Source organism: Cyprinus carpio, chromosome B23 (genome assembly GCF_018340385.1).
Source record: "Cyprinus carpio isolate SPL01 chromosome B23, ASM1834038v1, whole genome shotgun sequence".
In the NCBI taxonomy this organism is placed as follows: domain Eukaryota; kingdom Metazoa; phylum Chordata; class Actinopteri; order Cypriniformes; family Cyprinidae; genus Cyprinus; species Cyprinus carpio.
This window is the reverse complement of record NC_056619.1, coordinates 7,848,054-7,865,373: the sequence shown is the minus strand read 5'-3', so window position 1 is coordinate 7,865,373 and position 17,320 is coordinate 7,848,054. Positions and strand designations below refer to the sequence as shown.

Below are 17,320 nucleotides of genomic sequence, written 5' to 3'. Positions count from 1 at the left end.
GAAAGCTGATGATGAATTAATGTCTTTTTGTAAGCAACGTGTGCAATGACTGGATGTACTTGTGCAGTAGATTTAACGGTTTAGCTATCTCGGAGTCAGGATATTTAAACATCCAATCAATTATGTAACGTTACATTAACGCAAGGTGGCGCTAATGCAATAGAAAAGAATCGAGTACTTTTAAGTTGGTATTTCTTCTTCGTAATGCTAAATGTCTAAATCATTGAGGTAGCTTTATACTAAAATATATATATATATATATATATATATATATATATATATATATATATATGCTTAATTGTCCAATTATTAAATAAGTTAGTTTATATTGTGTGTTTTTTGTAATCTGCAGTGTCATGCTGACAATCTTACAGAGCGCTACATTTGACTTTTTTTCTAGCTCTTATCAGGAGGATTTAATGCTCATTAGATATTCCGCATGCGCGCTCTTCATTGGACTGAAGAGCGTTCAGCATGTACGCCATTGGAGCGTTTAGCTGTCAATCACCGTCCTCCTGCAGTCTGTCCCCGCCCACGTCGCTTATCATCGGCGCAGTTGCGCGGTGACGTCATACGCTCCAGCAATGATGGGGAGTCGAGCGAGCGCTGGTGAGTTCCTCTCTACACCATAGACTGCTCTACACCAATAAGAAGCGCGCAGTGTCATTTTAACAGGGAAGGAGGAAACCGTCTTAAAGAATGATACTGTAGTCGGTATTGTTACATTTTTTTGCGCTGAGTCTGTTACAGGTCTTTAGCCTTTAAATCCTGCTGTTTTTGTTTGGTTAAGTAAAGAGCACTAAAAGTAAGTAACGTTAGCATGTTGTCATGCAGATTCTGCAGTGTATATTCGGCTGTCTACTAACTTCAGATTGTCCCTTATCAGCTTTATCTTGTAGAATCTGATGTTCAGTGTATTCCAAATATCGATGTTTAAGGCATTTTGTTTTGAATGTGATGCACTGCGTAAAATAATCAGCAGGCTGTAAGTCCAGTCAGTGCCAGGCTGAGCTGTTAAATAAGGGATTGTGATAATAACATTACGGTAAATTCAGAGTGTGGGTTTGTGGGAAGTTGTGTTTTTGTGTCAAACGAGGTTTCTCTGTGTATCTCTTCTGTATGCCACAGAGAGAGCACACACTACAGTCCCTGAACACAGTGGTAGGACGTTGTTTGTCATCCCAATGCATCCCAATTGTAACGTGATTTGTCAAATTACTAGACTAGTCAACACTATAGTTGGTGTTGTGTGTCTGTTCCCTAAAGAGTGCAAGTGACTCTGCATTGGCAAGGAATTATTGCATGCGAAAGTTTACATTTTTATTATTTTATGTGCATGTAACAAATACATATAATTTTTTACACTGCTTTCTTTGACATGCATGTCTTCAGAATCAGGAAATTTAGTTAACAAACTTGCTCTGTGGTTGTGTTATTTGTTTAATATTCATACTAATGCCTTTGACATTGTACTGTGTGTACTATGTGTTAGGCAGCTTAAGTAAAAGCTCTTTGGTGAACACCTTTTTGTATGTGAATCTACGTGCATCATTTTTCAGTAGTGATAGACCCATTTATTTATTTAGCCGTTTTGAGGTTGGTGATGGCTAATTAACATACATATAGTGTAATTTTGCTGTTTTTGTTGTCATTAAGTTGCATTTTGTGTGTGTGTGTGTGTGTGTATATATGTGTATATATATATATATATATATATATATATATATATATATATATATATATATATATATATATATATATATAAAAGCATTATCGTCCATCCTGATGTCTGTTATCTTCCAAAACAACTTTATATATTAACTGCCCTGGCAACATTTACACTGACCTAATTTTTTTTTATACATATAGTATTTAAACGTTTTTTATTTTAGAAATATTTGTGGCACATATACAAATATTTTTCATTTAAAAATTTGTTTAACTTTTCTTAAACAAAATGAAATTATTTTTAAAAGCAATGATACAGCTGTAATATAACTCCAGATAGATAATAAAAAAAAAAAAATCATAACCTACTTCTGATATGACTGTATGAACATGAGCACCACTTGAGATCTGTGGTTTAATCTTTTTCTGACCTCTTGACAGGCAAGATGAGCCTTCCCCTCTCACGCTCTGAAGTGTTTGGGCAGCTGAGGAAAGAACTACACGATGATGCAGAGTTTCACCATTCTGACGTTCATATCTTCATCATCATGGGTGCTTCGGTGAGTCTCAGTGTGTGTGTGGTAGCCTATATTTAAATCTCTCTGTCTCTACTAATCAGGAGTTGATACAGTCTTGTGTGCAGCCATGAATTGTCTCTTATTTTGTACACTTTACATCTATTGAAAATGTGTGTGAATTCATGTATTTGGGCTACTTTTTCTTTACAGGGACCACATTTACATGCACATCAGTATTATGATATTAATCTGAAATTACCAATGTTCTGTTAAGTACTGAATCATGTGATCACCTCAATCCAATTGCCTGATTCAGTTTAAGACCATATTCTGATTTCCCAAATTTCAGTTCCCACTCCTGGAATATCATAAATTTGTTGCATGTAAACACCTTATTCAGGGAGGCCTATACACTATTAACTTATTGCTTATTTGCATGCATATTACTAGCATATTGGCTGCTTATTAGTACTTCTGAAGCACATACTGATGCCTTATTCTGCATGACCATATTCTACATCCCTAAACCCTACCCCATACCTAAACATAACTGCTGCAACAGCTACCTTACGAACCATCAATAAGCAGCAAATAATAGGCAGCTAATTAATATGTGTTCCCTAAACTAAAGTGTTACTCAGAAAACTCACCGAAAAGCACGCTCCCCACAACTTCCCAGTTTGTAAAGCGCTTTACAGTTGGCACAGGTGCGCGTACGGCTCTTCCCCACCAGTCCTTACTTTAAACTTTCATCCCTTTGCTTTTCTTCTGTTGCTCTAGTTACATATCACTGCATGTGTTTATTAATGATTGTGCCATGCTTTCCATTTCATGGTGGTGTTGTTGGGATTGTTGGAGGTAAGAAGTGTTAATTAAAATATTGTGAAAACTAGGGAGGTAACGATTCACTCACAATGTGAGACCATTCACAATATTTATTTGATGAGACAGTTTTCCCGCAATTTTAACAAAATGAGATTTAAGAGAAATTATAAATGAAAGTGAAAGTGGAAAGAAAAAAAAAGTGAAAGTGACATGACATACTGTACAGCCAAGTATGGTGACCCATACTCAGAATTTGTGCTCTGCATTTAAACCATCCAAAGTGCACACACACAGCAGTGAACACACACACACCGTGAACACACACCCGGAGCAGTGGGCTGCCATTTATGCTGCGGCGCCTGGGGAGCAGTTGGGTGTTCGGTGCCTTGCTCAAAAGGGCACCTCAGTCGTGGTATTGCCGGCCCGAGACTCGAACCCACAACCTTAGGGTTAGGAGTCAAAAAGAGTGCTTTTATTATTTCTGACAAAATGCTGCACATTTCTTTGTGAAATTTAAATGTCACATAACAAAACTAAATTTAAATGTTAACAATTCAAACAAAGATGATGCGTACATGCAGCAAGAGCACTTTTTGATTTAAGTTAGATTGTATAATTTTGATACTTTAAGCAAAGACAGGTTCTTTAGATTAAATGTTCTTCACACTAAGGAAAATGTTATTTTAGGAACTTTCCACCTAGAACCAAAAACGGTTCTTCTATGAAATTTGTTGCAAAAAAAAGAAAAAAAGAAAAAAACCCTTTGGAAACCTTTATTTTTAATATGACTGAAAAAGTGGTCCAATTTATCCAAAATCCTACTAATGTCTTGATTTAGATCCTATTTCATATTATTTCTTGTACATGGTAGTTTCTTTGGTTATACACCATATAGTTTTACAGCACAGCCTGTTAACTGCTGAATATATAACAGCCATGATATTTTGTACAAGGAAGTACAGCAGTTATTTTGCAACCATGAAGAGACATTGCCAGCGTAGGGCATCTTTTTATAATCCAGACAGAACAGGGTGGTTGAGTAATTCAGCGGTTCAGTTCACACCCCATGAAGGCTTAAGGCCTTGAAAGGTGATTGGTCGAGTGTGGTGACAGAAGATCTGCGATTGGCTAGACATGATGAAAGATTTATTGTATCTAGACAGCCTTGATTAGGTTCGGCATGAAAACATAAACTGTGATGAATGCTGACAGACCCAAAAATCATACAAATATTAAGAATGAAGTGAAAGAGAAGTTTGCATTATAGTAATTCAGGCTTTTACACTTCTCAATAGACTGTTAATTTTCTTAACTTTTAGTTGTGAAATTTAAACCCTCTTCCTCCTTTTTTTTGGCTAGATTTTCCTTGTTCCTCCTTATTTTGTTCAGCTTTTAACTAGTCCGTTTTTACACAACTGCTTTGTCAAACGATCTTTTGTTACTGTTGGCTTTTCCTGTTTTTATTGTTTGGCTTTTTAAATAGGTGCTAGTGAGCTGGATTATGCAGTATCACTCTCTGTCAGCACTTTTCTTTCAGCTGGTGTGAATAGAGAGAGGTGAAAGAGCTGGCTTGTGTTTGGGATGAGGGTGCGGTCAGAAAGATGGTGGAGAGAGGGATATGCATGGCTGGGTCTGGATTATTGGTTGGCATGGTTTCCACAGGTTTATGGCATAATATGAAGTCCATTCAGGAACTGTGTCAAAATGCAGATGCAACATCACCTCATTTGTCTAACCTTGAGCCACTTAGATTCAGTGCATCGACCCCCAGCCAGCCTGTCACGTTACCACATTTGTACCTAACTTCATTTTAAAGGCAGTTTGTGAGCATTCCAGTGTGAGTAGTTGTCATTAGCTATGTAGCTTTGCAAATTACACTCTCTTCATTATAATCAAAAACACGCAAGGGTCATTTTTGATAAAAAATAATCTATGCTATAGAAATTCTGCTCATCAGTTGCCATTATATAATGACAAAAAAACTTCCTCTTTATAGTAGACATTTCCCACAAATCAGACAATGTAACAGAATTAAGCTAGGCTTTAAATGATTTTCTTTAAAAAAAAAAAACATTAAAGCATATGTGCTAAAAAAAAGTATTGTGCAAATGTGTGTATATATATTTTTTTTTTTTTTTTTTTTTTTTTTTGTTTATAATTCATAAATGTGTAATCCAAATCACATTCACAAATTTTATATATAATATATAATATTAATTATATTAATATTAATAATAGTATTACAATTTAAAATAACTTTTCTATTTGAATAAATGTTAAAATATAATTTATTCCTGTGATGCAAATCTGCATCATTTCAGCATCATTTCAGCATCATTACTCCAGTCTTCAGAAATTATTCTAAAATGATGATTTGCTGCTCAGGGAAACATTTCCTATTATTATCAATGTTGAAAACAGTTTGAAAAATAGTATATTGGGTTTAATTGTAAGCAAATAAATAAATAAGCTGTTTATATGTATTATCTGCTTCCACCAACAATTGTGTTTAATATGTTTTAGGACGGACATGTCTGACTCTGTCATGTCTGACTTATCTGTTTAATAAGCAGCTTAAGTGTTTGAAACTGAAACCCCAGGTGTTGAACGCATTACTGTACCTTTACTTTTTTTTTTGTTTTTGTTTTTGTTTTTTCCGAAATGTGGCTTGCATTGTATTCAACTTACGTTTTTTTTTCGTTTCATGTATTTCCCTGGAAATCATTCCCATGGCCTTAGCATCACGCTGTACGGTTTACACTGTCTTCACTAAGATACACATTCCTCAGTTATGAACAAAAACATCACTTTTCTTTTGGAATGTTGAGTCACTGTCAGAATAAATACAAACAGTTTCTCTGGCTGCTTAGTTTTGTGTGTTTGTGTTTAATAATGAATTTCTTTTTTTTGCGTTTCATAATGCGATGCTAAAAGATCATGTATGAATTTTTGTCAAGTCACCATTACTGAGTGCTTTTTTTTTTTTTTTTTTTTTTTTTTTTAAAGCATAGAACAGCAGCAGGAGTGACTAATAGATTAAATAACGAACTGATATATTTACTAACATCCCCCAATAATGCATATCTGGAGAGATGGGACTCTCCCACAATGCCATAAATCAGCCAAGACAAACAGAATAGTGCTGTCTCACTGTGCACAGAGTGTTTCTCATGTGTCTGAATGGGTGTGGAGCAGATCTGCTGCAATTAATGACCTTTGCATTGAGAAGATTGAATCACATGGAACAGGGATGGGTCGACTGCTATTTTAAGCTACATTGTATCTTGTTCTTGTTTATTTTGCGTTTATTATTTAGTCATCTTTATAATGAGATGTTTTTGTAAAATTAGTTCCACAGAAATGATGGCAGTTCCCTAGGTTTTGATTCCTCTTCAATCACAGTGATTCATGGTGATAGTGGACTCTAATCAGACTATACTCTGTTAATAAAAATGACCATTAAATAGTTTAACACATGCAGATTGCTTTCCTTTGTAGATCTAATTAATATTTGCAGATTTATTTTTTTAGGTAGCCGGTATCCTTTAAATTTCAATCCTGAAAAAACGCACAACAAAACCAATGACGTCACTTTCAAAATAAATGTACTGTACCCTGTATGTCAGTAAGTTTCATCTCAACCAAGTGATGGTGTAACTTGCTAGTTTGTGGCTGGTGATATTAGAGGGGCATTATTATCTTAGAGGGCATTTGGACAAAATTTGTACATACCAGTGCAAACAGTATGAATCATCAGTATTTGTATTGTGACTTTTAAAGGGGTCATCGGATGCTACATGCACTTACAAGTTTTTTGAACTGAAATGTGTGTTGGCAGTGTGTGTACACAACCACCCTGTAATGATAAAAATCCACCCAGTGTTTTTTTTTTTTTTTTTAAAGGGCTCATATGATGTTGCTAAAAAGAACATTATTTTGTGTATTTGGTGTAATGCAATGTGTTTATGCAGTTTAAGGCTCAAAAAACACATTATTTTCCACATAATGTACATTATTGTTTCTCATCTATGCCCCGCCTTTCTGAAATGCGTAGATTTTTACAAAGCTCATCGGTCTGAAATGCGAGGTGTGCTCTGATTGGTCAGCTATCCAGTGCATTGTGATTGGCCGAATACCTCAGGCGTGTGATGGAAATGTTACGCCCCTTAACATATTGTGATGTGTGTCCCAGTCAGAACACCAACAAGACAAAAACAATAAAACCCATTACAAATGAGCCATTTGTTGCATCCAGTGGGGACATAATTATGGATTATAATGACTTATCCTGTGTTTTTACTCGTTGCATCGCGCTACATAAACATAAAGCCATGTCTGCATTTGTGATCGGAGAAACAACAAGCGCTGCTCTTCACCAGCGGTTCTCAAATCCAGTCCTCGTGTCCCCCAGCTCTCCACATTTTGCACGTCTCTCTTTAACACACCTGATTCAGATAATCATCTCGTTAGAAGTGAGCTCCGTGCATGAACTGTGTTCCCAGTGACATGGTCCCTACACAGTGTTCATTGCTCCCTACTCCCTGAGCAGGGGAAGTCTGTTGAAGTTTACTTCACTTTGGAACATTCATTCATGGATTTGCGCTGCACAGCGTCTTCACACACGGACAAGTGTGACATCATATACCTCTGTAAATAAATACTTTAAATTCACGTCTCCCACACTTCGAATGGAACATATCCGTTCGCTTCGAACTGGAATCATGGCGGAATATCATGTGATGTCCACTTTGCAGGGCAATTACGTTCGTATAACACAAACGTATGAAGCCATAAGAGAGAAACAAAATGTGCAGAGCAGGGGGGTGCGAGCGAGGACTGGAATTGAGAACCGCTGCTCTACACTGCTTAAAACTCGCATTTGAATAGTCAGTGGCAAATTCTTTACATATGAAAACTTACAGTCTGTGAGTCAGAACAGCCGGCATTTTAATCTCTTCCAGGATCAGGAAACAGTCCTCCATAAAATGTGCTGCACACATCTGAATATTTGGGTTGAACTGTTCTGGAACAGTGTTGTAAATACATCTTAACAACTGATTTCTAGTTGTGTCCTCTTTTGGAAGACCAAACAAAGTATTTTCACTTTCACAACAAAACACAGCGTCTCCACAACATGGCGCTGGCGGCAATAGCGAGAATCAAAGGTTACGCCTTCTTTATTTGCATGAACATTTGTGCGGCGTTATGCAAATCTTCCCACACAGTGACGTAGAGATGTGGGGGCATTTAAACGAGGTGTTTTAGGAGGGCGTGGACTCGTCTCAACTCGTCTCAAAAAGAATATCTCTTTGGATTTGAGACTTTAGTCTTTGCAACTTTACAGATCTTCTTTATACACCAAGAGCTTATAAACACTCCAAAGAGAAAGGAAAATTTGAATTTGCATATGACCCCTTTAATCCACTAAAATCTTTTCCCCTTTCTCAAATCGAGCCGATCTTAGATGCCTGTCTGTGACATCACAAAAACAGGCCCCTCCCATGATAGTTTGACTGACAGTAGCATTTCAGCACAGACCATAGACTAAAAAAAGATGGACGACGCATCTCCTATTCCTTCCACTATAGAAAAGTGAAGTCAAATCATCTCAGTATGGCCGCTGCTATCTTGAGTAAATTACATCATTTGGAGCCAGATTCTGCACAGTAGTGTAGTGAGGTGGAGCCTAAACTCCCACAGACCCAATCAACCTTAATGACACGCCCCATTTTAATAGCATCTAATTACTAGCTAAAATCAAACTTATCACAAAAACGAACAATTGAACATGAAAAATGCTACAAAATGGCTTGCTCTGAAAAAAGCTGTTTTTGACACGGTAGAAAAGGGGTTTTTTTTTTATTTTATTTTTTTATTTTTTTTTTTGTACGCTGCCATTTGGAAATTTTAACCAAACTTTTGTAACAAACTTTTCATTAAGACCCTAAATCAGGGGTCTCCAACACATCGCTCACGAGCTACCAGTAGCTCGCCAAAACAGGACTATAGCCCCCCTAAAATGACTACTCACCCCCCCTAAAATTTAGCGATTAGCTCCATAAACTGTACACGAATTCTTGATCATCTCAGTCTGCTTTAAATTTCATAATGAAAACGGCGGCAGACTTTGATCATTCAAAATAGTGCAACTTGTAAGATGTGTGTTTAACAATAGATTGTTATAATATCTGCATCTGTGCAGTTTTATTCTTTGTCATAATTAAAGTTTACAAAATATCTACTGTAGCTTAAGTTTTCACTGCGTTCACACAGGTGTTTCCTTCAGTGAAAATGAAGCACATATGAAAGCATACTTTATAAAACGATCATGTTGCCATTTTCATTTGAAAATTCTACTTTAAGTGTAATACATTTTCCAGTGCATGTGGCAAAGAGGTTTGCATACTTGAGCTAGGGAAAGAGATTTGTACTAGAAATGCAAACAGTTAAATTTTGTGTGTGTACAAACAGGTGTATAAGTTGTGTGTGTGTGTGTGTGTGTGTGTGTGTGTGTGAGAGAGAGAGAGAGATCATGAAGACTTGTATTTGGCTTATTCAGTTATATGTTATACCTATCTATGCAATACAGTGGAATACTGCTCTTTTTGCTATATAATTTTAGCTATATATACCCTCAGTGGGGGCTGAGCTCCACTAGAATGAAAATCCTAGAATCGCCCTGCCAAGACATATTGACATATAGGCCGTGAGGTTATTTTAAGGATCCCGTTATTTAGTTTAATTATCATTGAACCCGTATTTGATTATCACGATTTGAAAAACTCACAGTAAATACAGTTCAGCTCTAATCAAAGTTATTAAGAGTCTTAGGCAGACGCAACACAGTTCGTTTGTGTGAAAAATGACTGAAGGCAGACTGCTGAGGGAAATTATATAAAAGAATATATGATTTCATTATTTGTGTGAATGCAAGCACAGGGGTTTTCTTTCTATATATATATATATATATATATATATATATATATATATATATATATATATATATATATATATATATATATATATATATATATATATATATATATTATATATATATATATATATATATATATATAAAAACATGATTCTCAGTTTATCCAGAATTGTGCAGCTCTAGTTTATAAGTTGTTTATTCCTGCATATAATTAATTAAAATAGAAGTTTAATTTCATAAAGTACAAGTTGTTTTCAAAATTTTGTGTTTTTCATTTGAATAAAATACTATTTAATTGGTGTGCAAATGTAAATTCCCAATAGTGCTTTCATTGTGTAGGTTGCCACATTTTTGCAAGACTTGCAGTGATGATGAGGTTTTTGGTCGGGGGGCCGTGTTCAACATTTAGCCAATAAGATCACCTAACTATGATCACCGATCAGCTTTTCTCTATGAAATTCTTTTTTGTGATTAAATTGTTGTAATGTGTTATTTTTGTAGGGAGATCTGGCGAAAAAGAAAATCTACCCAACTTTGTGGTGAGTACTCTGAATTTGCTTTTACACATTCTACTATTTACTAGTGCAGTACCATTTAACATTTGGATCTGGTGAGAATTTTATGTATTATTGTTATTATTATTATTATTATTATTATTATTATTTTAATGCTGACCAAGACTGCATTTAATCATATTGTAAAATAAACAGTTTAATATTTATTAATATTGTATTTCAATTACAATTATTACTGTTTATTTAGCTTTTTATATTTGAATATATTTTTTCATTTTTTTCTGGGTACTTTGAATAGAATGTTCAAAAGAACAACATTTATTTGAAATCAAAAGCTTTTGTAAAAATATCAAAGTTTTACTGTCAATTGGATCAATTTAGTGTGTTTGTGTTGAATAACAGTATTCATTTCTTTCAGAAAACATTGACCTAAACCTTTGATCAGTATGAAGTATTTCTGTCTGTCTCGTGTAGGTGGTTGTTCAGAGACGGTCTTCTCCCTGAACAGACATATTTTGTGGGTTTTGCACGTTCTAATCTGACCGTGGATGCCATTCGCACAGCCTGCATGCCCTACATGAAGGTCACAGCTCAGAGAGTTTCTACATGTGCATTTGTCTATTTACTGTCTATTTACTGCCTATTTACTGTGTGTTAAAATGTCTTCTCTTTTTCCCCTCCATTTAGGTGGCAGACTCTGAGGCAGATCGCCTCACTGCGTTCTTCAGCAGAAACTCTTACATCAGCGGGAAGTATGTGGATGAATCCTCTTTCTCTAACCTGAACACTCACCTGCTGTCCCTGCCCAGAGGAGCTGAGGCCAACCGTCTCTTCTACCTGGCCCTGCCACCCAGCGTCTACCACGACGTCACTAAGAACATCAAGCATCAGTGCATGAGCACCAAGTGAGGAGCAAACGCATGCAGTTGCTTTTACCAGTGAAAATACCAGTAATTTGACGAGTGCAAATGTTAGTAAATCTCGTTGCATGATTCATTTTAATACTCTACTCCCGTAAATTTTGTGCCTGAAAGGGAAACTCCTACAAATGCATATTCAATAAGGTCAGGCACAAAAAATAACTGTCCATGCCTTTTCAGTGCTAATTCTTTAGTAAAATGCCAAAAGACGGTTTGCTGCTAGTAAATCTGTCCCAATATTGCTAAAACTTGAAAACTGAAAATATAAAAATAAAAGCTAATTCAAAATGTTTAGAATTATTAATATACTATTAGATTATTAAGTACCGCTGGTGAGATGCGTGGGTGTAGTTTCTGTTCAGTTTTCTGATTGTCTGTGTATATGAGTTTGCCCTAGCAAAGGCATTTTTCAAGTGCAGCATTTTTTTTGTGTTTGTATGTTTGGTAGAGGCTGGAACAGGATAATCGTGGAGAAGCCTTTTGGACGTGACCTGCAGAGCTCAGAGGAGTTAACCAGTCATCTCTCTTCTCTCTTCACTGAGGACCAGATTTACCGTATAGACCATTACCTTGGCAAAGAGATGGTCCAGAACCTCATGGTTCTCAGGTGCGGCTCTTTCCCTTTCCCGTTGCCTCTGTCACCCTTTTCATCCCTGTCTGCTTGCTCCTCTCACTGGCTGTCACACACAGTTGTCATTTATGCATAATTAAGGGTTAAACTCCACCAGGAATCTCTTCATCTGTATCTGTGTCTCACAGTTTTCTCTCCTATTTTCTCTACAGGTTTGGAAATCGGATATTTGGTCCCATTTGGAACCGGGACAGTGTGGCGTGTGTGGTTCTGACCTTCAAAGAGCCGTTTGGTACCCAGGGCCGGGGAGGATATTTTGACGATTTTGGTATCATTCGGTTAGTTTTCTTGCTTTGAGATGATTTTTTGCATCTGTGACACTAAGATCTTTAATTGCATGTTATGAATTTATATTGTACCAAAAACTGAACCGGTTTGTTTCATTCAACCTGTATGATTTTCTGCTGTGGAACACAAAATTTTGGTGCTTGCACAAAATGTTCCATACAGTGAAAGTGCATTGTGTGAAGCACCATAAAAGTAGTCCCTAAGAAGAAAATGCAAATAAAAAATGCATTATTTCATAGAGAAATAAAAAAAAAATGGGTAAAAATACATTGCACTTTCTGTGCATGAGGATTCACTTCAAAGGCTGCGAGGATTTTGATTTTCTAATCAAGCATGATTTGTAAATGAATGTATTTCTCTCTTTTCTGTCTCCAGTGATGTGATGCAGAATCACCTGCTGCAGATGCTTTCTCTGGTTGCCATGGAGAAGCCTGCATCCACCAGCTCTGATGATGTTAGAGATGAGAAGGTAACGAGCCGGTCAGCCAATGAACTGTGCACAGCCACCCCCTGCAGCACTCTTTTCTGGCGCTTATCTGAAGGATCCTAAATTTAGCATTGAGGAGCAAATGTACCAGATTTATTCATCCATCACCACTGTCTTACAGTTACCATTAGCATAAAAGCTTGGCGGAGAGTAGCATGTATAAATGAAGGTCTTGGTTCCTTCATTACGCTTCAGGGAAGGCTTCATTTTTGGTTTGTACTACAGAATAATTTAATTTAAATGTACATTATGGTGATTATGTGTAGTACCCAAGGGGTCAGGGTGTGTTATTTTTTCATTCATTTATTGTTTTTTTTCTTTGTTTTTTGTTTAAAGACTTTTTAACAGTGTGAAGTAGAGTTGTGCTTTTACTTGTCCCTGTTCAATTATTTTGTTTTGTACTGATTTTTATTTTAATAATTTTTAAAAAACACCATTATAACCATTATGTGCATTTTTGTTAGTTTTTTAGAGCTTTTAACAGTGTGAAGTAGTCCCATACAAATAAGGATTTGTTTGATAATTAATTTTTAATTAGATTTTTTTAAGACTTCTGTGTGATTTTTTTTTTTTTTTTTTCGTTCATTTTTTGTTGTTGTACTGTTTTTAAAGGATTTTAACTCTGTGAAGTCTGTTCCTATTTGTTTTTTCTTTTGTTTTGTACTGATTTTGTTTATTTACTGTTTTGTTTATTTTATTTTGCTTTTGCAATGCTTTCGTTTTTTTTAATGCTTTTAACAGTGTGAAGTAGACTTATTTTTCAGTTTAAGTGTTTAATTTTTAATTAATCTTTTCCTGTTTGTGTATATATGCATTTAAAATTTTTGTTTTAAGACTTTTCACAGGACAAAGTAGACTTTTTTTTTTTTTTTTTTTCTGTCTACTGCAAAGAGGTTTTTTTGTGTGTGTGTGTGTGTTTGTGTGTGTGTTCAATCACAGCTTAGCTTATTGGTTAAAATCCAGAAATGAGTGCTCATGATGCATCCAAGTGAAGTGCTTTTGCTGAGATAAATGGGAATTATCCTGGATAGCTGTCTGCATGTATTATAGATCTCCTTTATAATACCTGTGTTTGTTTTTTTTGTTTGTTTGTTTTTCTTGCTCTGTGTCCCTCTACAGGTGAAGGTGCTGAAGTGCATTGAGCCGGTCTCTCTCTCTGATGTGGTGTTGGGTCAGTATGTGGGAGATCCCGATGGAGAAGGAGAGGCTAAACTGGGTTATCTAGATGACAAAACTGTCCCTGAAGGCTCCACTCAGGCTACATTTGCCACAGCAGTGCTTTATGTAAAGAACGAACGTTGGGATGGTAAGTGATTGCTAATTAGCTAATATTTACAGTCTGGCCAAACATATAAAGTTTTGACCTTAAATGAGAAGCTTTACTAACCCTTTCATCTTGAAATTGAAATTGTTTTGTGGCTTAAAAATGCAAAATTAAATCTTAGCACATACACAACTGTTCAGAAGTTTATAGTTGTTTTTTTTTTTTTTTTTTTTTTTTTTTTTTTTTTTTTTTTTTTTTTTTTTTTAAGAGAAGTCTCTTATGCTCATCCTTTATTGATAAAAATACAGTAAAAACAGCAACATTGTGAAATGTTAATATAATTTAAAACAGCTGTTTTCTAATTTAATACATTTTTAAAATGTATTAATTTCTGTGATGGTAAATCTGAATTTTCAGCATCGTTACTCCAGTCTTCAGTGTCACATGATCCTTCAGAAATCATTCTAATATGATGTATAGAAAGAACAGCATTTATTGGAAATAGATTTTTAGAATTTTATAATTCATTATTTTGATCAATTTAATGCTTCCTTACTGAATAGAAGTATTAATTTCTTTCAGTAACAGCAAAATAACATTTTACTGACTCAAAACTGAACAGCAGTATATACCTGACAGTCTTTCTCTTCCTGAATATGATTGCCCTGTCTCTCTCTCTCCAGGTGTTCCCTTCATCCTCAGGTGTGGAAAGGCTCTGAATGAGAGGAAGGCAGAGGTGAGGCTGCAGTTCACAGATGTTCCTGGAGACATATTTAACACTCAGTGCAGGAGGAATGAGTTGGTGGTGCGTGTCCAGCCCAACGAGGCCATCTACGCTAAGATGATGAGCAAGAAACCTGGAGTCTATTTCAGCCCTGAGGAAACAGAGCTGGACCTGACCTATCACAGCAGATACAGGGTAAAACGCACAGCTTTCATCCATTCACACTCTGTCTCTTTTGTCCTAGTTTGCAACTTTGACTAATAATATGTGGGAAATCTTAATTAAAGTTACATCCTTTTCTCTTTATAAATGTGCCTTTCTCTGTTCTCCCTTCTCAAAGGATGTTAAGCTGCCCGATGCCTATGAACGTCTGATTCTGGACGTCTTTTGTGGCAGCCAAATGCATTTTGTACGAAGGTGCGTTTCTTACTGTGATCTCTACAGTAATGTAAATGTAATATGCTGTTATAATAATTCTGAAACAACCATTTCTGAATTGGACTGAAGTGATGAGTTGCGGGAAGCCTGGAGGATCTTCACTCCTCTTCTTCATCAGATAGAGAAGGAGAAGACGCCACCCATCAAATACAAATACGGAAGGTAAAACATGCTTTTTTTTTTAAAGTATTTTTTTTTAATGAAGTGATGTGTAATATCTCTCACATTTTCTCCGGCTCTCTCATAGCCGTGGTCCCGCAGAGGCTGATGAGCTGGTACAGAAGGTGGGCTTCCGCTACGAGGGGACATACAAATGGGTGAACCCACACAAACTGTGAAAGAAGAGGACGACAGAAATGAGGAGCTGAAGCCTTTTTCAAAAACCAGCCCAAGATGAGTGCCTGAAATATAAGAGAGAAAAGGGCACTTGAGAATTTGAAGATGCACTCTGCATTCAAAGAAGGACCAACAAGTTTCCCAAACACTTTTTTTTTTTTTTTGGATGTTATTAATTATAACCAGCTCAATATGATATTTAATGCTTTATAGGACATTTCTGATTATTTTGTTCTAAATTTCATTGGTTATGCTTAAGCATCATTATGATATTCATACAAATTTTATACTGTGCTGTCATTTCCTTTGTTCTTTATTCTTAAAGAAAAGCAAAGCTTCTGTTATGCTTTCTTGATTCCACAAGCAAAAGTCTTAACATTAAATGCTGTTCACATTTCAGAAGTGGTATAAAAGTACAACCTGCTCCTGCAGTGATGGTTGTGTTCATGTATTTTGTTGCATTTTTTTGTAGCAAGCTTACATAAATCTAAAATGAAATGCTATAATTAGACCACACAAAAGAAAGATTCCAGAAACCTACAGGGATTAGGATTCCAATGCAGGTATGACTATGACAATTTACCATGTCTTAAGGTTTCAATTGACTTAATGAGCCACAGATGTGTTTAGTCTTATTAAAGCAGATGTATTACATTCCACATCTCTCTGTGAATAATTTAATAGATGAGATTTAATGTTTGTTGCCTCATTTGGGTATGGTCTCTTTCTGCTCGCTATTGCTTTTGGTTTCAGCGCTATATACACACTGAACCAGTGTCTATAAAGAACTTTTGTTAGTCAATGTATTGTGAGGGTGAGTTTTTGACAGCACTGAATTTCAACATCCTGACAGGGTGCCTATAACGACCGATTTATTTATCAGTAGATTTTGGGTATAACTGCTTGTCTGGCTTTTGTAATGCATTTTTTTTGGCTGCTTCAACATCTGTGAGCTATATAACTTTTCTGTAAAAGTTCTGCCCAGTGTTTTCTATTTTATTATAATAACTACTTTTACAATAAGGCATAGTTAAGATGCCTTGCATGTGTCTCATTGCTTTTTTCATCTGGTCCTTTCATGTTCCCTTAATATATTTGGCTTGTTTCAGTACAGCCAGTTGAAGTCTTTGTCCAGGCCTGGAGAAGTCATGGGGATTTCTGTAGTGAATGTAGATTTCTCTGACGCTCAGTCAGTTTTTGTTTGTTTACTGGTCTTTATGGAGACTTTTTTACAATTGTTTAAATTAGTGCTGTCAAATGATTAATCGCATCCAAAATAAAAGTTTTTGTTTACATAATGTATGTGTACGGTGTATATTTATTATGTATATATAAATACACACACATACAAACCCAATTCCAAAAAAGTTGGGACACTACAAATTATGAGTAAAAAGGAATGGAATAATTTACATATCTCATTAACTTATATTTTATTCACAATAGAATATAGATAACATATCAAATGTTGAAAGTGAGACATTTTGAAATTTCATGCCAAATATTGGCTCATTTTGGATTTCATGAGAACTACACATTCCAAAAAAGTTGGGACAGGTAGCAATAAGAGGCCGGGAAAAGTTAAATGTACATATAAGGAACAGCTGGAGGACCAATTTGCAACTTATTAGGTCAACTGGCAACATGATTGGGTATAAAAGAGCCTCTCAGAGTGGCAGTGTCTCTCAGAAGTCAAGATGGGCAGAGGATCACCAATTCCCCCAATGCTGCGGCGAAAAATTGTGGAGCAATATCAGAAAGGAGTTTCTCAG

The 17,320-nt window shown here is 35.8% G+C and overlaps 1 protein-coding gene across 4 annotated transcripts; it reads left to right on the top strand.

Annotated features, from left to right (window-relative positions):
- The first annotated feature begins 548 nt into the window (after positions 1–548).
- On the top strand, positions 549–16,846 carry LOC109092716 (glucose-6-phosphate 1-dehydrogenase). 4 transcript variants are annotated; one of them, XM_042750254.1, is made up of 14 exons: positions 549–609; positions 1,129–1,161; positions 2,110–2,228; positions 10,447–10,484; positions 10,935–11,043; positions 11,148–11,365; positions 11,829–11,987; positions 12,164–12,289; positions 12,675–12,768; positions 13,906–14,092; positions 14,734–14,969; positions 15,115–15,191; positions 15,282–15,374; positions 15,460–16,846. In XM_042750254.1, exons 1-14 carry the CDS (start codon positions 585–587, stop codon positions 15,548–15,550), a joined length of 1,605 nt encoding a protein of 534 aa, XP_042606188.1. In that variant the 5' UTR covers positions 549–584; the 3' UTR covers positions 15,551–16,846. The 4 variants fall into 4 exon arrangements, with proteins under 4 accessions (XP_042606188.1, XP_042606189.1, XP_042606191.1 ...); XM_042750257.1 differs by lacking the exon at positions 549–609 and adding an exon at positions 625–805; XM_042750255.1 differs by lacking the exon at positions 1,129–1,161 and having other exon boundaries at positions 562–609.
- Positions 16,847–17,320: the final 474 nt, after the last annotated feature.